The sequence below is a fragment of the Salvelinus namaycush genome, chromosome 42 (assembly GCF_016432855.1).
Source record: "Salvelinus namaycush isolate Seneca chromosome 42, SaNama_1.0, whole genome shotgun sequence".
Taxonomy (NCBI): domain Eukaryota; kingdom Metazoa; phylum Chordata; class Actinopteri; order Salmoniformes; family Salmonidae; genus Salvelinus; species Salvelinus namaycush.
The window spans coordinates 5,266,593-5,292,590 of record NC_052348.1 but is presented as its reverse complement, the minus strand read 5'-3'; the positions used below and the strand labels follow the sequence as shown (position 1 = coordinate 5,292,590).

At 42.7% G+C, this 25,998-nt stretch overlaps 1 protein-coding gene across 1 annotated transcript in view; it reads right to left on the bottom strand.

The window, feature by feature from the left end:
• Positions 1-23,818, bottom strand: part of LOC120034666 (protocadherin Fat 1-like) — a 96,293-nt gene extending 72,475 nt beyond the window's left edge. Inside the window, exons 1-2 of the mRNA XM_038981262.1 lie at positions 20,557-23,818; positions 2,153-2,467 (exon numbers count right to left, since the gene is read on the bottom strand). Of these exons, the coding sequence (XP_038837190.1) occupies positions 2,153-2,467; positions 20,557-23,818 (3,577 nt within the window). The remainder of the gene's footprint in view (positions 1-2,152; positions 2,468-20,556) is intronic.
• Positions 23,819-25,998: the final 2,180 nt, after the last annotated feature.

Here is a 25,998-nt window from a genome sequence, read left to right as displayed (position 1 = left end):
ATGTTTTCTATTTCTTTGTTGTTTTTGCCTAGTGTGGTTCCCAATCAGAGGCAGCTGTCTATCGTTGTCTCTGATTGGGGATCATATAATAGTTGTCATTTTCCGTTTGGGTTTTGTGGGGTGTTGTTTTCCGTTTAGTATCTGTGCCTGACGGAACTGTTCCCTTTCGTTTTTTATATTCGTTATTTTTGTTTGAGTGATTCTTGACAATAAAGATCATGAACACTTTCCACGCTGCGCTTTGGTCTTATTCCAACGACAGCCGTTACAGCCTGCTCCACTTCAAGAATGCCTGCTCCGTTGCAAGATAAATACACTTTACCCACTGTGTTCAGGATGTCTTATCTGTCTAAGTGGAATCTTACAGTCAACCCACACACACACACACACCCCCACACTCACAAACCTTCCACCTCCCACACAACTCCCACCTTAATTATCAAACCTATGCCTAAATGATCTAAATGCAGACAAATGCGCCTTAGAATGAAAAGAAAGAAAGAAAGAAAAAAACGTTCTCTTTCTTTCTTCCCTTTCTTTTCCGTCTCTCCTTGGACAGTTGCCATCAGTCGGGAAAGCTGGAGAGCATGCTACATGACGAACCCTTACTTGGTCAAGAACATTTACATTGGCCCCTGCTATAACAAAAATAACCACAGTTTGTTGATTGGAGGACCGCCTTGGAATATGGGACCACACAAGTCAACGGGGGAAATTGAGAGAGACGATTGCTCTACCGCCCATTCCTCATGTCAGTTTAAATGAGTACTTTGCATTTAAAGCAAAAAGAGACTAGTATGCAAAACTCAGAGGAAGGATTTAAATGAGTTTGTTAATTAGCAGTTACTGAAAGACATACAAGGTTGCACAATGCAATCAAAGTAAACAGGCTTGTTTGTAATGAGCATTCTGTGTTAATTATTAAAAGGGGACATACAAATATAATTTTTTTGATTGACTTGATTCAGTCTAGCAAACTTTTCATATTGAGCTGCTGTTATGCCTTGTAGCGTCTAACTGCTTCGGTAACCCAACTGTAATTACATAACTGGGCATGGGGCCTGCAGATAAGGCCTTTGAAGTCCAGACTGAATTGTAATGAAAGCCAACTGAACAAAGTCAAGCTCTATGATATTATACTAATAAATCACATTCATATATAATAACATGGTATCTGTCCAACTGAATATAAAGTGTGAACAATTCCTCAAAACCCCACCAAAAATAACAGACAGTCCTCTGAAAAAACTACAACATCCACATTCAAAAACTACAACATCCACATTCAAAAACTACAACATCCACATTCAAAAACTTCGGCTTCCATTTCAAAAGCTTCAGTTTGCAACTTGTACTCCTTTTACTACTATTTCCGCTCATGTTGAAGTCAAATCACTGTCTGCTCCAGTGGGCTTCACCCCACTCAAGAATAACGATGAAATATTCAACGTTCGTCCATTTTCAGAACACCATATGTGAACACACTGTGCTCTGTGGGTAGTGGGAAAAACCCCTGTAGACATCACTCCTATCGACCATGCTAAAATCGCGTGGGCATACTGGAGATACCGAAGGCTTCTTATAAAACAAGAACAAAAATATTGATATCACCTAGATAACCTACAACTGCCCCCGTGTACCCTCAGTCTCAAAGGGCAATTGAACATCTATTCTTTCTACATTTATTCTTTATGTAGAAGCGATATTCATGACCTTGTGAGAGGAGTTGGATTCTTTCAAGTGATGAAATTGGACATGACATTACATACACTTGACTCTCAGTCGGTATGTAGCCTATTGCCTACAATCTGATAGGCAATGGTTAATTGATTGCTGGCCACACATTATACGTGGGAGGATAAATCCAAGGCACTGTACATGCTTCGTGTTTCATATTACAGAACACACGCATTGGAATAGACAAAGCAAAAGACAAGGCCATTTCCAATACATTTCATTGTACCACAAATGGATAACATTAATAACACGTATGAACTTAACTGGTTGTTTTCTGTCTTCCTTTACTATTCTGTCAATGCACTTCATTTAAAGCATAGTAGCACTACACATGTTTGCCTGCGAGAATTCAATTCCACCTTGGGAATCAATAAAGTTAAATTCAGCAAAGTGGCGGCCTTTGCCTTCGTCTTACCCATCTTGGAGTTGATGGCGAAAAATCCCTGCGGGTTGCCACTGGTGATCTTGTAGGAGAGCTTGTCGCCGGCCCGGGCGTCCGGGTCCACCGCCTCGATCTGGATGATGGACACGTCCTTGGGCGAGTTCTCCGCAACCGACGGGTAGTAGACAGGCTCAGAGGTCTGCGGCGCATTGTCGTTGACGTCCTGGACCTCCACGTAGACCTCCACGAAGGCCGAGAGGGGCACCACGCCACCGTCCGTGGCGTACACAGTCAGCCAGTAGTGCGGGGTGGTCTCGTGGTCCAGGAGTTCCTGGGTTCTGATGACCCCTGGGAGAAAGAAAGAGAGAATAATTAGTTCTTAGGGCTCTTTTATTATGAAAGATAAATAAATATAATTTTTTTATATGGAAAACCATAGGGATAGCCCCCTTTTTTTCAATTTTCGCCCAAATTACATACCCAAATCTAACTGCCTGTAGCTCAGGCCCTGAAGCAAGAATATGCATTTTCTTGGTACCATTTAAAAAGAAACACTTTGAAGTGTGTGGAAATGTGAATTGAATGTAGGAGAATATAACACAATAGATCTGGTGGAAGAAAATACAAAGAGAAAACCAACCAGTGTTTTTTTACCACCATCTTTGAAATGCAAGAGAAAGGTCACTGTTATAGCCGTCACTCTGGTTATAATTCCGATAGTGTCCACAAGATGGCAGCAGTGTATGTGCAACGTTTCAGATGGATAACTTGAAGAATGACTGACCTACAAGACTTTTAGTGTGAAGTCCCTAGAGTCATTTGGGCAAATCGTGAAGGAAACATTCACATTCATATTCCATTTTTCTGCAAGAATATCATCAAATCTGTATACTTGGACTTTGATTCAACTTTCCAAGTATTAGTAGCCCTATTATAAGTTCAACATTTGCAAAACAACCAGTTTCCATAACTTCATAACTCTGAATATCCTTAGAATTTTTGTCCAAAATGAAAAGGCATGCTGTCGTACAAGGTTATTACCTACACTTTACGACATATACATGGTTTCTGGATACTCCCGTAAAGCCCATCTAGCTAGCTTTGTTTGACCCCGATTGGTGCTTATTTGAGAAAGATACAGCCGTTCAAGTGATGGCCGCCCGAGTCATCGGCGTGCCATGAAGGCGTAGCTCTCTGATCAAATATGGTGTCCTATAGGATATACTACACCCCTAATGAAATAGTGAATTCTTGTTACCTTCTAGGGTCTCTGAGGAATAGATACGAATGTGATTTGACTCATTCAAACAACGTTTAGGGTGAGATTTTCACAGATTCCTTTCTTTGCAAATTGAACGAGTGGAAATGCAAAATTGATCGTGTGTGCTATATGGACCTTTTTAGGATATGAAAAAGTATTTTATTTAACAAAACGACATTTCATGTTATCTCTGGGACCCTTTGGATGATAAATCAGAGCAAGATTTCAAAATGTAAGTACACATTTCACCTTCAGAGGTGAATTTATCAAACCTATCGCGTTGAAAAAAGTGTTTTGTTGTTAGGAGCTCTCCTCAAACAATAGCATGGCATTTTTTCGCAGTAATAGCTACTGTAAATTGGACAGTGCAGTTATGTTAACAAGAATTTAAGTTTTCAGCCGATATAAGGCACTTATATGTACCGACGTGTTGTTTCTCTAAAATCTGCAATCTTGACAAAACACGCTGCATGATTTACAACTGTCCCATTGACGGAACGCCGATCCTTATGAAGATTTATGTAAGAGAAATTCATATAATTGTTTTATATGGAAAACCCTTTCACTCGCAGCTTTTTAGATGGAAATTGTCTTAGTCCATACATATAAAAACAATAAGGCCATCACTCAAAAAGTAGTTCAAAGAGCATTCAGCATTCTGCTATGGGGATCACACACAAACGCTTAGGGAAAATGTATTTTTCAGTATGTAGATAGCACTTGAAAGAGAACAAGAGAAAGGAAAGATAGGGAGTATCATTCAGTGCTATTTTAATCATGGGTAGGTGTCGGTGCACAGCAGTGGGGGGGAATATGGTAGGGTAGAAGGTTGGTATTGACATCAGCCCCTGCTGTCTGTTTCTACATGACATGCCTGGTGTTTTACAGCAGGCCATATGCCATGACGGGCCTATAGCTTTCAGCTGAACAAACAGAGGAGCTTTCAAAGACCTGTTAGGACTAACATTTCACAACAATACCCCCCCCCCCCCCGATGACTGAAAGGAGATCAGTGGTGGAACCATCAAAACGGCACACTAGAAAGCAGTCTAGTCAGCAATCCTTCTCTGGATGGGTGAACAGTTGTTTCCCTCGAGGATTACCCAATGTTTATGATGTGGTTTCTCATGCACATTTTATTTGGGGCTTTAAATATATATCTGATCATTATGCAGGCTTGTGTTGTGTCATGTCAGGGCTAAAGCAATAGGAAATGACTCAGTTGTTAAGCAGACAATCTCTAGAAAATCTCTTTCCACACGATTTAAGTAAACATTAACATTTTAGAAAAAGGTCACAATGACCTGTTATCGAAAGCAATAAAAAAGTGAGATCATTGGCCCGGCCCACCGCCGACGATAATAAATGATAATAAAGCCAGGGCGTGGACCTGGTTCCCGTGTATAGGCAAGCGGTAATCGCATACTGCTGTGCACTAGATATGGCAGAGAGACTATAACACTGTCCTAGTGTGCCATATACCGAAGAATGATAAGACACTGCTCCATGGCACCTCTCCTACTTTTCCTACGGCCTGCCTTTCAAAAACCTTTGTTGCTCCCTGTAACTCAATCATTTGCACTGCAGGTCTGTAACCGAGAGAGAGGCCTACCTTTCGCCTCAGGGGGGAATAGAAAGATTCCGGAAAAAGAGAGAACTCAAAAACACCTGTCACTGACATTTCACTTTTCAGAGGTTTCAGAGTTTTTATTCACCTCAGATTTACTGTATCTTATGTCTGAGTCTGAGGTGCTTTTTGTCATTACTCATCATTACTGCTAGCCAGGGATAGCGGTTAGCTTGAGGCGTGTAATAAGGCAGGGAGGCAGTGCGGCAAAGGGGGAAATGGATAGCACTGTAACACTCCATAACACTTCCTACAGCCATGTGACGGTATAACCTGACAGAAAATACTCACACCCCTTGACTTATTCCACATTTTGTTGTCTTACAGCCTGAATTTAAAATTGATTACATTTTAATTTTTTTGTCACCTACACATCATGTCAAAGTGGAATTATGTATTTTGAAATTTCTACAATTTAATAACAAATTTAAAGCTGCAATGTAGTGAGTTAGTACGTTTTCCAATTTCTCAAAAAGAAAGGCACCTATATTGGTAGATGGGTAAAACAAATGCAGATGCTGAATATCCCTTTGAGCATTGTGAAGTTATTAATTACACTTTGGATGGCGTATCAATACACCCAGTCACTACAAATATACAGACGTCCTTCCTAACTCAGTTGCCGGAGAGGAAGGATACCACTCAGGGATTTCACCATGAGGCCAATGGTGACTTTAACACAGTTACAGAGTTGAATGGCTGTGATAGGAGAAGCCTGAGGATGGATCAACATTGTAGTTACAAAACTGTAGTTACAACATTTGTAGAAACATTTATGGAATCACTACTGTAAGTCGCTCTGGATAAGAGCATCTGCTATTTGACCAAAATGCAAAAATGTAGTTACTCCAATATACTAACCGAATTGTCTAGGGGAAAAGAAGGAAAAACATGCATCCTGTTTGCAAGAAGGCACTAAAGTAATACTGCAAAAATACTGCCCTCTCCATATTTTCAAGCATAGTGGTAGCTGCATCATGTTATGGTATTAGGCTTGGACGGTATACCGTACATTTTAATATTTGTAGTTACTTTTTAAGTAAATACCTGCAGTCAACTTGTGCAATATGTTAGGAGATAAAGCAGATCGCGTTCTTCATTTCATCTGTCACATTATTTTTCATTATGAAGCTTACCGTTGTTCCCCAGAGCAGTTGAACCGGTCGCGTGTTTGTTTGTAAATAGCACAACGGCTGAAAGTGGGAGCAGCTGAGACCAGCTGTGTATTGACAGGGATCGCGTTTTATATTGAAAGTAACCAGTCTTTTTTGGGCTTCAAAAGAGTGATCAGCGACGTGCAGCTATAGTTTTCCTTCACAGAAAATACATTAGCGCAACACGTCCGACAGAAAATAGCTTCAATTTCATCAGATGACAACAGAAGTGCAACAACAAGTAAATGAGCTAACAATGAAAAAGCAAAGTCTTTTTTGCAAAAAAACAATGCATGGCCATCATATTTCTAATGTTTATCATAGAAAAAATGTAACCAGCTACATTTCCTAATGTTTCGCTTAAAGTTAATATTGCATTTTACCTGAGAAAAGTAGGCTGGCTACACTGAAAAAAGTAGTTACACATCAGTCAGAGCGCTGTCGTTTGATAGAATGCTCATTCGTGAATTCTCATCCGAGTGGAAAAGTGCAACTGAAGCACAACATTTGTTTGATGCTGAGCAAAAATTACAATAAGAAGCATTTAGATCTGCATTTACAAAACATTGCAATATTTCTTATGCGTTTTATTTATTTTTTTAAATGCGAAAAACAAAACAATTCGGAGACAGGTCGATCCCTAAGTTTAACTTGCTAGTTATCTAAGTAAGTGGCTGAATTAATAAGGTCACGGGGCATCATATTGTGTTAGCTTTCTGCTGTGTTTGAGAAGCCAAAGCCCTTTGAATGAGTTATCTGTACAGCTACCACTGCAGCTTGATTTCCTTGCGTTTTTTCTCCTCTCCGTTCTAGGCCCACCTGCTCCTCCCCCATCTTCTCCAAGCAGAGCAGGCAGGCCCGTTGCCCTAGCGACTCCCAGACTCCATGGTCTTTTTTCAGTTTTTTGGCGCCAGTAATATGGATACCGCCCAACCCTAACGGATATGCTTGTAACCGTTTTCACACGATAAAAAATGTACGGAATGGAGCAAAGCACAGACAAAATCCTAGAGGAAAACCTGGTTCATTCTGCTTTCAACCAGACACTAGGAGACAAATTCACCTTTCAACAGGACAATAACCTAAAACACAAGGCCAAATCTACACTGGAGTTGCTTACCAAGAAGACAGTGAATGTTCCTGAGTGGCCGAGTTACAGTTTTGACTTAAATCTACCTGAAGATTTAAAGCAAGACCTGAAAATGGTTGTCTAGTAATGACCAACAACCAATTTGACAGAGCTTGAAGAATTGTTGAAAGAATAATGGACAAATGTTTCACAATCCAGGTGTGGAAAGCTCTTAAAGAGACTTACCCAGAAAGAGTCACTTAAAGAGACTTACCCAGAAAGAATCACAGCTGTAATCGCTGCCAAAGGTGCTTCTACAAAGTATTGACTCAGATTACTTAAATTAGATATTTTTGTACTTTATTTTGCTACCTTTGCAAACATTTCTAAAAACCTGTTTTCACTTTGTCATTATGGGGTATTGTGTGTAGATGGGTGAGAAAAATATATATTTAATCCATTTTGTATTCAGGCTGTAACACAACAATTAGTTAAGTAAAGGGGTATGAATTAAGTAAAGGATTAAGGGGTATGAATACTTTCTGAAGGCATGCAGGGTGTAATATGGTCAATGTCATATGGGCATACAGGGTTGTCAAGGCTTGCTGGCTGGCACCGAATGTGAAATGCACCCAAAAGGGCCATCGTGAGGTGGAAATCGTAAAAAAAAAAGTGATTATATAACGAAGTAAACAGATTACAAAAATATATATATTGCCAAACAGAAAGTAGTCAAAATGTGCAAGTGTGAGTTTTTTCTCACGGAAGCACTGTCGACTACTCACTGCACTCGTTGAGATAGCTTCTGGGAGGAACAGATGTGCAGGGATTTGCAAATGTGAAGCACGAATAAGAAACGTGAGTGCTAATCTGACTGCTAGCGTCCTGCGAGAGCATCGGGAAAGAGTATGAGTGAGTGTGTGAGAGGTGGAGAGAGAGAGAGAGAGAGAGAGGGTGGAGACTGGGAAAAGGAGTGAGGATGAGATGGAGAGAGCGGTTGAGTGGGTGAAAGAAAATGGAGTGAGAGACTAAGATAGAGGGGAGAGTGTGTGCGTGTGTGTGTGTGTTGTACTTTTCCGTGTAAGGATGAGAATGTGTGCTAATCAGACTAAGTGTGTGTGATAGAAGGTGAAAGAGAACAGGTAGAGCGAGAGGGATGAGACATTTGTTGTGCCCGTGCAAAGACGATGCCCCTGCTTGAGTGCTCATCCGTTTGACTGGGAGACACTGGCATAACAGAACCATTCCACTCAGGAGTGTCAGGCTTTTAAGCAGCCCGCTGCCAACCCTAAAGCCATTGGCATGGAGAAGAATACTTTATATTAGTGCAGTTCTGCACTGCAACAACAAGACTACATCGTCATAGAGGACCTTGACCCAAACTCACCCCTCACAGGAAACGTAAACAAACTGTGGTAGATGAGGACAATTTGTACGATAGCATTGTAATGGTCGACCGGCAGAAGTAAGAAAGTCCCAATCTTTTTTTTATAGTTTGATGAGGCTCTGACGCCTAGAATAGTTTAATTTAAAGAGAACCCATTTCGATGAACCTCTAACTGAACACAATGACAATTTCAGTTGGCATCTACTTTTTATTCAAACATGAATGCGTGACTGGCTTTAAATAAACCTACCAGAAGACGAAGCATCTATCGAAACATATCAAATCAATGGATAATTACTCACAGAGTGTATAAATGATGAATCAGAAGGATTTAGCCACCACACCCATACCATTTCATTCCATTCGCTCATCAGTGTCAGGCTTTTAGCAGCCCACTACCAGCCCTTAAACCATCAGCAAAGAGAAGATGGCTTTATATTACTGAAGTTCTGCACTGCTACCGCAATTATCACTGAATTATAACGGTGAATTATTGTAAAGCACAGAACACCGAAAGAGTTATCACAGTGAATCATTGTAATGTTTGTTTATGTTTCAATTCATCCCGGAAAGGATGGGTTGCCAATTAACGATGTGACACGAAAATAAAATGTCATTCATTCATTCTAGTGGTGACTAACAACAAGAATACATAGTCATAGAGGACCTTGACCCTTAAAAACTGTGGTAGGTAAGGCCAACATGTACGATAGCAATGTAATGGTTGACTGGCGGAAGTAAGAAAGCCCAAATCTTGTATCTTTTTTATAGTTTGATGAGGCTCTGACGCCAAGAATATGAAGTTCAATTCAAAGAGAAAACCATTTCAATTAAACTATTGCTGAACACAATGACAATTTCAGTTGACATCTACTTTTTATTCAAACATGAATGCGTGACTGGCTTTAAATAGACCTACTAGAAGACAAAGCATCTATCGAAACAATAGTTGGCTGTATAAATGTGTATAAATGATAAATCTGAGGTATTTAGCCATCGCACCTATACTTCTAGGCTAGTCAAATGAGGAAGTTGCAAAATGTGCCCTTGAGGCAATAAAAACAGTTCACAAAGCCTAGGCAACCTACCCAGCCAGACTTACTCTCTCTCCTTTCTTTCCCTCTTCCTTGCATACCCTACGGCTACACCTTCCACAGCCACCTAGCACAGCAGTCAGGCTACACAATAAAAAGAGCTAACGGCTAACGCTGTTCCTACAATTCTGCCATCTCATATAGGCGTGTGAACTGCAAAGTGTGTTCATTTCAATCAGTCTCCGGAACAGGTCCACCGTGACATTTACTCAATAGCTAGTTACAGCGGGGGAGGCTGGAAGAAGTCCGCTGCGCAACACATAGCCGCTGAGTGTTGTTTTGACAAAATGGTGAAATAACATGGTTGTGCTTCGAGGCGCCGAGGAAAATGGCAGAGGAGGTCTGGAGGTCTGAGGACAGAAAACATTTAAGTAGATTGGATAAAGCCAGCTGATCCAGGGGAAAAACAAAAATGTACCACACAGTGGGGGTAGTAACTGCGGAACTATACTATGATGTTCCCTATTTAGTTCAGAGGATGAGGTGTACTCAGTATTTCTGGCATGTATAGGGCCAAGGTCCCTGTCATGAAAGGGGGTAATTAGTGGGCGGGGGGCTAAATTGGGGAGAGACAAACTCTTTTCCCCAGAAGGCCTTGTAACTACAATGGCGCCGCCACAAATGGAGGGGATTGCACATGTCATGGATATCAAAAGCTGGCAATTGAAACAAATTAGAGAGCCAAAAAGATTAGCAGTTGTCAAAAAAGGATTAGGATTTGCAAAATCTTGTTTATCCCCCGTGCTTATTTTCATATGGTAGCACACCGTCTACTTCAGAAACTGAGTCAATATCACATTTTTCTGGCATTGAAAACGTGTAATGAGGAATTAGGCTGCAGTCAACTTTACACAGCCCAGAGAAAAACTAGTTTCACAGTTTTTCTATTGTCGACAAAGATATCTACAGAAGTCGAGATGGTCTTCCGATGACCTTCACAACAAGAGGCCGTACAGGAATAATTTACGCGCTTCGGAGACCACGAGAGAACAAAAAACGTGTCTTCTCAAGACCGAGAGATCAGCTCTTTCGGCTTACGCCAGCACTCCCTTGGTCTGCACATGAAAAAGTCAGACGTCTGCTTTGAACTACCTCTTGGTAATTCTGCTCTCCTTTCCCCTCGCATTCCTCAGCCTTCTTAGGACTCCTGCCTCACATGTCTACATAAACTTTCTCAATCCCCCCCCTCTTCTCTTTCCACCGGCCCTGGCGAAATGCTTCAAATTCCTCCACCACGTAGAGCCCTGGGTGTATTAGAAATAGAGTCCTGAGCTAAGCTTCCCATGCCCCCGCAACTTAAATCAAATCGTATCTTTGGTTCCAAGAGTTCTCAGAAGCTAAGCCCTCCACTTCCAACATTTTTCAGTCCATACTGTAAGTATTAATTCCTGAAACTTTTGAAAAATTCACAAGGCTATGAAGTGCAGCCAAAGGAGGAAAAACTCCACCTCATGGGATGACCACATAGCCTACAGGGCTCGCTGTCGCACTCATCGTCTTTATTACTTTATAGAATGGTGGATATTTCTGAATACTGCAGACAGCTCGAGTTACACACGGTAACACATCGGCTAAAGGCTTAGAATCACCATGCAAAAGAGGACTTAGCAGGCTATTGAAGTGGCAAAGACCATATCGGGGTCATTGACCAAATATGGTGGTGCTTTGAAGAGTGACCAGCATTCAGGGGGTATTCAGTACGTTAGTGTAGATCCGGGAAAACCATCATCCAAACAGCTGCATGATGAGTTCACACAGAGTCTCTCAACACAAAAGTGCATGTCTCTCTGCTTGCCGTGTGATTACCGCACGGCAAGCGGTGCCGGAGCACCAAACCAAACCAACAGCTTCTACCCCCAAACCATAAGACTGCTGAATAGTTATTAATAAAATGGCTACCTGGACTATTTACACCGACCCATTATATATTTTTTGCACTGACTCTATGCACACTCACTGGACTACCCACACACTCATGCATACTACACCGACTCCGACACACATGCTTACAAACACAAAACATACCACATGTGCATACTGACGACACACGCACACACCAACACACTCACACTTTCACACACACTGCTGCTCCTCTGTTTATTATCTAACCTGATTGCCTAGTCACTTTCACCCCTACCTACATGTCCCATTACCTCAATCACCTGAACTTATTCATACCCCAGCACACTGACCCTTGTATAAAGCCTCATTATTGTGTTACTAATTCCTTTTTTTAGATAATTTTAGCTAATTTCCATACTTTTTAACTCTGCATTGTTAGGAAAGGGCTCGTAAGTAAGCATTTAACAGTAAAGTTTACACTTGCTATATTCGGCGCACGTGACAAAACAAAATGCAATTTGATCTCTCTTTGACCCGATGATCCTCTGAGTTGTGCCCCCACCAACCACTTCCGCTTCGCGCATCATTGTGCATTTTGTATACAATCGCCACCCGAGGCATAAAACAGCGCTATCAACAGCTGGGCTTAAGGAAAACGGTACCTTAAAACTTTAGACAAACTGAATCATTTCAGACAACTTAACAATGTGTGCTTCACTCTACATACTGACCTAATCGTATAGTCTTAAAAGGAGAGGGCACTAACTAAAACTGCATTAGCAGACCAGTGGCACATTCATGTTTTAAAGCGGCATGGATATTCAAAACTATAGCTTCATGACACTGTGTAATAAAATAAGAATCATATTCTAGATTCTCTGGCCCAAGGAAAGAAATGAAAGAATGGCTGCATTCATCTGGAGTGAGGGGGAGAGGGGAGAATGTAGCAAGATAGACAGTGAAAGAGAGAGAGTCTTTAATGAACAAAAGGGGAGTGATGCAATGAGAACATGCCTGATGGGATTTTTCTCTTTTTTTCAGGCAGAATTTAGCCAATTAATTCCAGTTGAGGAAGCCTATTGGAACATGCCCAGGCAGTTTCCATTGTCACCAGAGTGCAGTGTTATTTCGAAAGCCTCAGAGCGGGCCTGTGAGCTGGGCACCTGGTTTAATATCACGTTATAAATTTAAGACCTGTTACCTCCCGGCCCTCTGGTGCCATGCCCCGTTCCTCTGACAATAGTGGGCGCGATGCACCGTCTGTCTTCCCCTTATCGCAAAATGTTTATGAAGCCCCCTGAGATAGTTGCCCACTGACACCGACTGTACTCAATGCGCTGCGGTAAATGGTTCCTGTGGAAAGGTCTTTTTTTGAAGACAGATAAGGCGCTTTGAAATATAAGCCAGCTCTCATTTTCCAAGAGGCTGCCGTGCTGACATTTACAAAGGTTGATTATTTTTTCATTCAATTATTATTGTCTTCAGAGATTAGAGTGGTATTTGATCTTGCAACCTTTCGATTACTGACCCGACGCTCTAACCACTAGGCTACCTGCCGCCCCCTATATACCGACTATTTGAGGGCGGCAGGTAGCCTCGTGGTTAGAGCGTCGGGCCAGTAACCGAAAGGTTGCTAGATCGAATCCCCGAGCTGACAAGGTAAAAATTTGTCGTTCTGCCCCTGAACAAGGCAGTTAACCCACTGTTCCCCGGTAGGCCGTCATTGTAAATAAGCATTTGTTCTTAACTTCTTATGGCTGCAGGGGCAGTATTGAGTAGCTTGGATGAAAGGTGCACAGAGGTGCCCAGAGTAAACGGCCTGCTCCTCAGTCATAGTTGCTAATATATGCATATTATTATTAGTATTGGATAGAAAACACTCTGAAGTTTCTAAAACTGTTTGAATTATGTCTGTGAGTATAACAGAACTCATATGGCAGGCAAAAACCTGAGAAAAAATCCAAACAGGAAGTGGGAATTCTGAGGTTGGTCGATTTTCAACCAAGATCCTATTGAAATCACAGCGAGATATGGATGAGTTTGCACTTCCACTAGATGTCAACCTTGTCTGATGCCTCTACTGTGAAGGGGGGCCGAATGAGACAGGAATTAGTCAGGTCTGCCATGACCTGACCATGCTTTGACCATGCGCGTTCACATGAGAGGGAGCTCTGTTCCATCGCTCATCTGAAGTCAATGTAATTCTCCGGTTGGAACGTTATTCAAGATTTATTTGAACAACATTCTAAAGATTGATTCAATACATCGTTTGACATGTTTCTACTGACTGTTCCGGAACTTTTGGACATTTTGTCAGCTTTTAGTGAACGCGCTTCCTGACGTTGGATTTGTTTACCAAACACGCTACAAAAATAGCTATTTGGACATAAATTATGGACATTACCGAACAAAACAAACATTTCTTGTGGAAGTGGGAGTCCTGGGAGTGCATTCCGACGAAGATCAGCAAAGGTAAGTGAAGATTTATAATGTTTTGTTGACTGCACAATTTGGCGGGTAACTGTATGGCTTGCTTTTGTGCCTGAACGCTGTTTTCAGATTATTGAATATTGTGTTTTGCCGTAAAGCTTTTTGAAATCTGACACAGCGGTTGCATTAACGAACAAGTGTATCTTTAATTCTATGTAAAACATGTATCTTTCATCAAAGTTTATGATGAGTATTTCTGTTATTTGACGTGGCTCTCTGCAATTTCTCCGGATATTTTTGAGGCATTTCTGAACATGGCGCCAATGTAAACTGAGGTTTTTGGATATAAATATGAACTTAAATCGAAATTAGACATATATGTATTGTGTAACATGAAGTCCTATGAGTGTCATCTGATGAAGATCATCAAAGGTTAGTGATTAATTTTATCTCTATTTGTGCTTTTTGTGACTCCTCTCTTTGGCTGGAAAAATGGCTGAATTTTTCTGTGAGTTGGTGGTGACCTAATATAATCGTTTGTGGTGCTTTCGTTGAAAAGCCTATTTGAAATCGGACACGTTGGTGGGATTAACAACAAGATTACCTTTAAAATGGTATAAGATACATGTATGTTTGAGGAATTTTAATTATGAGATTTCTGTTGTTTGAATTTGGCGCCCTGCACTTTCACTGGCTGTTGTCATATCGATCCCGTTAACGGGATTGCAGCCATAAGAAGTTAACTGATTTTCCTTGTTAAATAAAGGTAAAAAAAGAATATATATATAAATAAGAGGCATTACAGTTGTTGAGAGGTATGACAGGAATGTTGGGACAGTATTGGACTTTAAATGCATGTTTGGGCAGCATTTTCTATCCCAAGCTTTCCAACCCTAAGAGGCAACCATGGCACCTAGGCCTAAATACGTCACTTCTCCATCTGTATAACACGGGACTTGAACCCAGTGCCATTAAGCTGCTGTCTCTGGTCATGCTACCGTAATTCTGATGTTTCCTGTCTTTGGTCTCTACATTGGCAGCTTAACAGCGAAAATGACAGATGGGGAATTCGAAAGGAGCATCTTCATCTCTCGCTGTTTGATTTTAAGTGGCTGTCTCTCAACACATGAAACCTCAAGACTCGTTACGCCAAGTACCATTTCACTTTGACATTCAGTCAGTTACGCTTTGATAGCCAATGCATAATATTGAGAAAATAAACAGCCAGCTAAGCCTCTGTCGGTTACCGCCTTCACTGCGGTAAACTCCATTTTGATTGGGGCAATGATCGGAAAAAAACGACTTCACATTCAGGTGAACATGCCACAGGGAACTGCAGGTATTTTCAAAGTAACATGGGAACACACGCCAAGATAGAGAACTGAACAACAAAATGGTTTCTTGGCCCAAGTTTCAGCATTCTAATTATCTCAGTAAACTTCACTAAAATGTATTTGATGCTTTTCTTTCCTGTCAAATGTGTGACAAACATGTAGTTACTGCAGTCTTGTATGTGTCTGCAGAATCTCTGTGCAACCATTACTTTAAATGTACAGTAGTTTACATGAAAAGAAAATGTCACCAATCATTATTAGCCGTTTGTCTCAATTGACTAGATTAGCATGACAAGAGTTCATTCGCAATCGAGCACACCATCTGCACGCGGCACCTTTACAGGTTTCAAAAAAATACTTAATGGGCTGAGAGAAGCAACAAATGAAAGTGTGCTTTTCATTTAGCACCCTACAATCAACTTCTGCCCGCTGCACATTCCTGGTCCCGTCGCCCAAGCAACGGTGCTCAAGCAAAGACCATTACAAGTCATGTGGCTCTTTTCAGTGTGCTGAAGAAGTCACACTTCTGGCTTCAGCTTCTGCGTATAGAATAAAAAAAATAGAAGGGACCGGGCACGGGTGCTTGGGTTCAATCAATCTCCCATGAAGCTTTGGTTGTGCAGACACAGCTATCGCCTCCCACTATCTCCCCCCCCCCCACCCCCACCCCACTCACCCTGGGATAGTGAAGGCAGCCAAACATGAAAAGACAAAACCATTCGGCACATACTTCCCTTATCTGGCATCACTGAGGGTCGGCCCTACCTTGCTCTCGACAGGAAGGGCAATGGGGGGACAATTTGGGGAAGAGAGGGGGAGAAAGGCCCAATTTGAAGAGGGGAAAACACAAGCTCACAGAACTTTGCCATTACACATCAAACTATTTCATTTGCTTCCACAAAGAGCTCTTTCAGCACACCGGCTGCCTCCAACTTGAAGTGAAAGGGCAACGCATACATTATCCAATGAGCAAAGGGCAATGCATACATTATCCAATGAGCAAAGGGCAATGCATACATTATCCAATGAGCAAAGGGCAATGCATACATTATCCAACGAGCATCTGGACGGAAGAGGCGATTCACTGGGGCTGTTTGAGACTCCTTCCCTTTTTCCTACATAAATGCAAACACACCGCATGAAGGCCTACACATTTCTTCACCTTTACTACTAGTATATTTTAAGCCTGGAGACTTTCATCAATATGCATTTTCACCTCTTTTTTCCATGCTCTTCTTCCTCCAGTTAAGTGAATCAGTGCAAATTGAATTATCACATCTTGGTTGTTCACCATAGTTCACAAAGTAGGCTAACGAACTTAAAGACATGCCTTCAATAGTGCTGTCAAAACAGCATCAAAACTAGCAGTTCCTGGAGAAGAAACACAATGAGAGAGAGTCTGGTCGAACTAGCTCTTTACGTCAAAGGCTGAAATACAAGGTATTAGGAGTTCTAACAGAAAGACATGCTTAATTGATCACAGAGGACCCTTCCCTGACCTCATAAACGGCAGTCAATCCTTTAGTGCAAGCACCAAGTCTAATTGATCTACTTGGAGAACTGTCTGCATCGACAACAACGTACCAGTAGGGGACATATAGGGCCTAGGCCTATAGCTTACCTCACCATTAATCAAGCACAGCCCATGACAAACAACATCATCCACCCTTCCCTAAGCAACAACAGCTGCATTACTGGCTTTTTTTTTACAGGAACGTCGGTGAAAGCATTTATAGTGCGCTGCTGAGTGAAGACCATTAAGAGTCGATCTCAATTTAGATGCACAGAGAGAATGGAACGTCCAGTGGCTTTGTCCCAAAATGAATACCACTCACCAGCTCGGCAACCCCACAACAACAACAACTTCTACTAGTGATGAGGGGGGGGTGTATTATCATTTTTTAAAGATACACATAGCATCGACAATATCGCAATATAGTTTTGAGCTAGGTGGCTGTACCTGCACCAAAATAATTGCACCAGTATTTTTCCTTCATAGCTTGTTCTCCATCTTTTTAAATAGGGAGCCATTTTGTTTTTAGCACTTTTATTTCTATGCCTGATCAAAACTTGTTTCTTCATGGCGCTCTCTTGCCCCTCTGCAGCAGACATATTGTGAGCAATATGTTTGGAACATCGAATCGCAATATATATACAGTAGAATCATGAGAAATACAATAAACACTGTATTGGCACCTAAGTATTGTGATAATATCTTATGTTGAGGTCCCTGGCAATTCCCAGCCCTAACTTCTACGCCCAACCACAACAACCACCGTCTCACTTGAAGCCTCAACTAGCCTACTTTATAAAATAAGTCCATCTTGTTGTTCTTCTCTCTGTATCGCGACCTCAAGCTCCAGCTGTTTGTTCCTTTTTCCAACTGAAGGTTTATTAAATCAAGGAACTAAATTCCATGCCTGGCCCTGGGAACATCAATCAGGTTAGCGGGCATACCTAGCTGGCCTTAAGTGTGTCAGGCCCCCATTAGCTCGATAACCCCAACAGCAGTGTCTGAGCACACGAGGCCAGAATTAGCCTGGACTGCACACAAAATCTCACCAGGGCTCCACATAGCCCCCAGCTCTAAACATGTTTGTGTGATGTGCAGACGTAAATACAAGGGCCAGAGATCCAGATGGGCCAGACGTTTGGCAGATATAGCCGTCTACAGTCGGACAATAAGAACTGGATAGGGGGGGAACATGTTGATTCCTATCTTAGAAGTAACAACTTTCTGGGTTTTGCTAATCTTATCTTGGCCTACAAATGGCTGAATTACTGCTGTTAGCAAAGACAAACCCTGAAACGGGTGAAAAAATATATTGAAAGCTGAAGTTACATAAATTAATTTCCGCCTCTGTTCACTGAACTAAATTAAGCTAGTAACTAACTAAAGTTCAAGATTTAGGCTTAAGGAGATACACTGAAAGCCACAATGGTATCTTCTTGGCGGTAAGATGAGAGGTATGGGAGTCAAATTGGCACTAAAGACCTTTTCATTTGCACATTCCTCATCACTACCCCTCCATTCTCAAACCCAGGGTTCCAAGAGGATACAGGGAATAAATAAAGCATGCATACCGAGAACATGAGATTCCAAAAGGCATTTAACTTAACCAGCCACAGATGTTAGCCAGCCTTCCCATATTAGCCCTCTCATAAAAACTTTTCCAGAGCTTAAGGTGTGTGTGGCTTCTGGCATGTACCCTTTGGTTTTAGCACTTTTTCATTTGTTTTCTTCTCTTCTCAACCTTTGTTTTTCTACTTGTCGGAAAGCACTAGCTGTAGCTGCATGACTGGGTGAAAGTGATGCTGGGTGTGTTTGACATCGATTCTTGTAGAGCATAATCCTCATGTGGTAACCTTGCACCACCCTCTGCTCAGACCCAGACCAACCCCCCAAACCACCTTCAGTCAATGCATGAATTCCCAGGAGGCACACCGCTGCCTTAGGCATATTTGGTTTGCTACCAGCTCTGGCTGTGATCCCTAACAACGGGACTGAATAGCAGGACAATCCTATCATTGCCACTCCTGATAAATCACTCTGAAGGACATGGAGGTCAAGGGCAGGGGAGGAAGAGCAGGTCAGGAGCTCCCGGTGACCTGCATCCAATACATTCAGGAGTGGGATATCAAACAAGAAGTGGGTGTCCCTTACGGAATCAAGAACACTTCAGAGATTCGTCCTAAGATCCACAACCCCAAGCCAAGGGCCAAGTCTCAACTAACAAACCCCAGAGCAGAAATCTCTGTTGCCTAAATATAAGGCACTTCGTTTCAGATGTCAATTCCCTAAAGAGTGCATTGTGTGTGAGAACGTTTCTGGAAACTTTGATGAGTGGGACCGAAGCCATTTTTAAACCAATCTCAGATGAGTTTCAAATTGCATTTCAAGAATCAAAGGCTCGCTCCAGTTTGCTCTATTTACATTTTCCCTCTGTATCTTTGAACAAAAGAGGTAGAATTATCTACAAGCAACAATCTGACAACTACCCCAGAGAGAACAATCACACTAAGACTGGACAGGCACAATAGCCGACAGATGGTCCTTAAGGAGCAATGCTTCATGCCAGCTCATCCCGTCATGCTAAATTTACCAGCAAAGAAAGTGTGATTTCCCCACAGGTTCATGGAAGGCCCAGCTAATTTACTCTGCTTAATAAAGTGTATGCCTCCACCTGAATCTAAATTAACATTCTCTCGTCAATTTCTCATTTAGTTACTTTAAAACCTGTAAATTACATTTCCAGAGACTTTGCATTGAACTTCCAGACTTAGGGGATAGACTACATATATGCTAAAAACCTAATGTTTTATGCATCAAGTTTCACCGGCCCATTTGTACATTAAATATGTATATTCCTATGCAGAAATACATTTTAAAAGGGAAAAACTGGCACTAAGCCACCCAGAGTATGGTGCCTGTGTTTAAAATGAAGGGCAGCAAGTCAGGTCTGACGCACGAAAAATGGGGTGACCAGTAGCTTTTTGTGGCAAAACCGTTTGAATTCCAGACTGTTTATTTTTAAACCCTTGGCACAGGTGCTTTAACGTCCGTGAGCAGCTGAAAAAAAAGTATTACTACTTTCTTTGTAAGACCACAAAGAGGCCAGCAAGGGCATATCGCCAGCAAAACAAACATTTAGATTTGCAGTACTAAAGCAGATATGACAATCACAGAAAAATAACTCTTTCATTATACAAACAAGTTCCATCTCATGTGGGATGAGCCAGCATGAAGCATTATTAAATTTGCATATGACTCGTTTTTCAACATTGAAACAAAATGCAGTGTTCAGCACAACAGTGCTTGTGTGGGAAAGGGGGAGTCAGTGGGTAAAATCACTAAGCAACCCTCTTAATTCCACGGCAACTAGTTTGGAATGTCTACTGCATGTCTAGGAGACAGCTGCTCCAGCTGTTCCTGCCATCAATTCTCTTCGCTCAGACAGAAAAATGAAAGGAATCAGGAAGCTTAGCAGTTCTCCAGGAAGCGAACCTCACCTCTATTCACCATTTACCCCCACCACTGATATTTCAGGGAGGGGGGGGGGGACATGGGCAGAAGAGCACAGTCTGCACAGATACGGGGGATTGCACCCTATTTCGCATCCCAGTCATTTAAAATTCATGCATGCCCATTTGGTGCCTTAAATAATAAATTATAAACAAAATGGGCCTCCACATAGGGGCAATATGGTAATGACAGGGGAAAAGAAAGTGAGAAACTCACCAGTATCTTCATCAATGGTGAATATCCCTAGGCCAGAACCGTCCCGTATGGAGTAGCGTATTTCTCCGTCTCTTCCTTTGTCTTCGTCCTGAGCCGTTACTTTCATTACGGATGTCCCAATGAGGACGTCCTCTTTTATAAATCCTTTATCCACAAACGAGGGGAACCACGGGCGATACAGATTCTCGTTTACGTCCACTACATCCACCTCAATAAAGCATGTTGACGATAAGGAAATGGGCTTCCCTTTGTCCTTGGCTTTCGCCGTGAGATTGTACACCTGCTTTTTCTCGTAATCCAGATTCTGCAGGATGCGTACCGCGCCACTGACTTTGTCCACATCGAAGTTGCCGTCCCCGTTATCGATGAGGCTGTACCGTACCTGACTGAACAGCCCGACATCCGGGTCGTGAGCCTCCAGCCACATAATCACAGTGCCGATCGGGAGGTCCTCCCTCACTTTCACGCTGTAATTTGACGGGATGAATTTGGGAGGATTGTCATTGACGTCCTCAAGAATGACCTTTAGCAACACTGTAGACACGAGTTGAGGTTCATTAACGGCCTGGTCACGTGCAGCGATCTTCAGAATGTAAACCGGGTGCACCTCGCGATCCAGCGGCTTTTTCACCGTCACTACTCCAGTCAGCTCATCAATGGCAAACTGGTCAGTGTCGGCCACAATCGAATACCTGATTACTCCGTTATCTCCCTGGTCCTTATCGGTGGAATCCACCTGGACGATTTCAGTGCCCACTGGTGTGTTTTCACTTATTTCCAACGAATATGAGTCTTGCAAGAACTGCGGACTGTTATCGTTAGCATCCAAGATCTTAACGTCTAAAAGACGGGAGGAGGACTTCTGGGGTATTCCTAGATCGTAGACTGTGACGTTCAGTGTGTAGTGGTCCGTCGTTTCCCTGTCCAGTGGAGTGTGAACCAAAAGCCAACCGGTGTTCATATCTACAATGAAACGACTCTCTGTATCTCCTCCTGAAATAACGTACACCAGTTTTCCGTTAAAACCACTGTCTGTGTCGGAGGCGCTTAGATGGACTACCCTAGCCCCAACTGGAAGGTCCTCTTTGACCTCAATGACACCGGGGAAGGACTCTGCAAACTGAGGAGAGTAGCGGTTAACCGAATGGATGTCCATGAAGTTATCGTCAGGCTCAGTTGGGGCTTGGATCTTAGTGCCCTGAAGCAGCTTTTCTGCCAACATGGTAGCAACCCCAGTATCGACGCATTTCACTTGGACAGGCTTGCGAGCTGTGATGACAATGATGTTCATAATCATTGGTTCAGTCTCATGCTCTCCATCACTGGCTCTGATGTGTAAGCTATGGAAGGACACTTTAGCTGCCTCCCCTTCGCTTAGTGTTCGTTTCAAAGAAAGCACACCCGAGTTGGAGTTCAATTCAAAGAGATCAAGATCATTCCCAGCTTTGATGTCGTACCGCACTAGCTGCAATTCGTCAGCATCAATAGCAGACACCGTCGTTATCTGCTCTCCCACGCCATGGTCTCTAGGCACCGTGACTTCACAGTCGACGTTTTCGAATAGAGGCTTATTGTCATTCAGGTTATTCAGTGTGACAGTAACTGATGACTCCACCTCCCGTCGGAAAGGGGTACCCCAGTCTGAAGCCCTAATTTTAAGATTGTAAATCCTTGGCATCAGCTCATAATCCAGCTCCTCTGAGGTGCTGATGACACCAGAGAAGTAGTCGATGACAAACGGCTGCGGGCTCACGTTGGCAATGCTGTAGGTCACATACCCGTTCTCGCCACTGTCTAGATCAGTGGCTTTCACTGCTAACACGTTAGTCCCTACGGGTACATTCTCATCAACAGTGGCCTTGTACGAGGTCTGTTGGAACTCAGGGGCATTATTGTTAACATCTATAATGTCAATGATAACCTTAGTCGCTGCCTTTTTGTCACTGGTAATAACTTGTAGTTCAAATTTTGTGGCATAATCCGCATAGATGGGTCCAGCTGTGGTGATTAAGCCAGTGTCTGGATTAATAGCAAAACGATTCTTCTCTGCCATATATCTGAAAGCATACTTCAACTGTGGATACTTTGGCAAGGCAGTTACCATAGCAACGGGTGTATGGAGAGGGGCAAACTCACTGAGATTGACCCTATAAACAGCTTGTTCAAATTTAGGGGGGCCCACTTTAAACTGAGGGGATGTTACATGTACCACTTTCGCTGAGGAAAACTGTGGGGGGCTTCCTTTGTCCTTGGCCTGTAACGTGAGGTTGTATCCGAAAGTCTGGGTGTCCCAGTCTACATCCTTGACAGCTTTGATTTTGTACTCCTTGCTCCCGGGACTAGTTCTCATGGCCTTAAACTGCTGGAGGGGGTCGCCCGCCACCACGCTCAACGACGCGATCTCCCCATTGGGTCCCTGGTCGTTGTCCTCAACGGTCACTATGGCATAGGTGGGGTCGCGGTCAGCGCCCGAGGGCGCCAGGGTGACGGCGGTGATGACAGGCGCGTGCTCGTTGGCCTGATCCACCCTCACCGTCAACTTGGCCATGCTACTGAAGCCGCTGCTCCCGTAGAGCTTCATGCCTCGGTCCACCGCCAGGATCTCCAGGTCATACAGCTTGGTCTCAGAGTGATCCAGCTTGCCCGTCAGCGTCACCACCCCGCTTGTGGGGTGGACGGCGAACATATCTGTCCACTCCCGGAAGCTGTAGTAGTACTCCCCGTTCGTCCCTATGTCGGCATCCGTGGCTGTGACCTTGGCCACACTGGTCCGTATGGCTGTGTTCTCGAGCAGCGAGATGCTGTAGGAGGTGGGAGAGAACAGAGGCCTCAGGTCGTTGGTGTCCTGGACCTGGACCTTGACTCGGGTGCGAGCCTCGATGTCAGTGCCCCTCTCCACAGCTTTGACAGTGAGCAAGTAGTGGTCTTTGACCTCCCGGTTCAGAATGGCAGTGCTGCCTCCTTTGGTCCTTATCCTCAGGAAACTAAAGTCTCCCAGGACGTAGTCCTCTGCTTTGAAAAGGTTCTCATTGTCTCCTGACACTATTTTGTACCGTATCTCCCAGGTGGGGTCTGTGATGTAGATGCCCATCTTCGCATGACTCTCCAAGTAGGTCTTAGCAGCAGAGTTCTCGTATATGGTGGCATTGTAAACAGAGTGAGTGAACTGCAGGACCAATGCCTTCTCCGTCCTTTGGTTCCCTGTGCAGCCGCAGAGGAGCTGCAGGAGCAGCACGAGCAGTGAAGTCAAGTATTTCCCCATTTTCGTACCGTGTTCTCTACCAAACCACCTGGAGACACACAAAACAGAAGGTTAGAATCAAGCTAAAAAAATAAACATAAAATTAAACATTTAATACATTTTTCAGAAAATCTCAATAGGGATGGATCAGTGCTTTAATTTAAGAGCATAATAAAATATGTCTTTATGCTAACAAGCAAAAGGGCTAAATGTTGAACCTTCCTCGGAGAATTGTGGTTTTACAGTGGCACGGTGAACGGCTGCTGTTAATATCTGTTCGACAAAGGTCTCTAACCTTACTCCTCTCTTTACTGTGAGCCTCAATGGACTCCTTTAAATGGCATGACAAATGATGGTCAGGCTGATGAATGGGTGTTATGTTAGAGGGGAAGAGGGAGAAAAGATATAGGCCAAATAACTTATTTATCTTCGCCGGCATTCCTCTTAATATTTCAGCAACAGGTTTAACAGAAAGGATACACTACGTAAATATGTTTCACTGTTTCAAAGCACAATTCAGAGACCAGTCTCTTCACTTCAGAACATATACTCCTCTAATTCAACCCTCTATGTAGAAATGATGACGGAGGTCATTGGTAGTGACAAAATAGCTGTAAGGCATTCAAGTCTCACTTATTCCATTGCAGGTCAAGCGAAAACGGACTTCAAAGCTATGATAAGCAGATTTCACAATTCCTTCTATCAGCCTTAAATTGCACATCTTCGAAATGCTTTGATCTACATGACATTGTAAAAATAGCTCAAGCAGATACATTACACGGAGAAAGGGTTGGAAATGGTGGAAAAGTGGTACTGTCCTCGCATAACTAGATATGCAAACTGACTCAAAATAGATGGTCTAACACGGAAGGAAGTGACATTCAGGCATACAGGTTTGTGCTCATATTGGATTTCACATGTATATTATAAGTACATTATTATGCCTGGAAATAGTGTATGATGAAAACAACTGAATTCTAGCCAGAAAAGCTGTTTCTATACTGGCTCTGGGGCCTTAGTTCCTGAGCTTGGCTACTTTCTGTCTAGTAGGCTGTGCTATAATAAACACAGTGTTGCTCTTTGGGCTTTCAGAGGGTTGCCATCTGGAAAAGCACATCCCAGCCTAATGACGGACACTGCTGTCCAGCTGCCTTAGATTATGTATGTAGGCAATAGACTACATCTATACATTTTATGGGGCTAGTAGCATAATGCATGCATGAGAACTTTCAACAACAAAAAAGTATGCCTTGAGGATATTTTTTTTCCCCGCTGAGGATTAGGTTAACTATTCATGTCTTCAGTGTAGGGCTTTATGGCACGGTCATATCAGGTTAGTAAGCAATCGTAAGTCAAATAAATACATGTACAATGTTTGTTTTTTTAACTAAGTCTGTATACACATCCAGGATTTTTCAACTGCTGAACTAGGCTATTCCTGGCAAATCAAAGAATGAAAAAAATATATATAGATATTTACATGTTATGTATAATAATGAACTTTTTTGCTGAATTCATATTATTGGAAGATGGCAAAAGACAAAAACTAAACAGCTTCGTGAAAATCATTGCTTGCTGTCTGTTGTTTGTCCAACACATCCACCAACGGTCACCATTCCTATTCATTTCACGTAGACACCGCAGCCGTGCGGGAGCCAGATGTATGGATTGTTTAAAGAAATGGCAACAATGCCCGAACCGCCAACACAACACAATGTGTAAAACAATTCCCACAAATAAACAAAAGGCGTAAAACAGTGACCAACTTCCAAAGTCTCTCATTTCGATAGTAGCCGATTTAATACCTTTCCTAAACACTTTAAAACGTTAAACTTCACTGGAGGAAGGAAAGGACTCTGATTTCTGTCCACTGCTCGAGCGCCACTGACAGATAACTAGTCCGGTCGGACTATCTCAACTTTTAACTCCGATTCACAAACCACAAAAAACAACTTAATTATTCACAGGAAAAGTGCTACAACAAATAGATCACATTACATACCTATTGCCTCATTAACGGCGTGGATTTGGCGGTTTTTCATGTAGTTTGTAAGGTACGAATGTCTGCATGGTAACTACGTGGACTTCACTCTCCGCGACTCTATCCACTTTCCACTTCTTCTCGTTGCTCCCTTTCTTCCACACTGAATTCGCCTAGTATCTCTCCGCGTTGCGCACGCCCGGATCTACTTTGCTGGCAT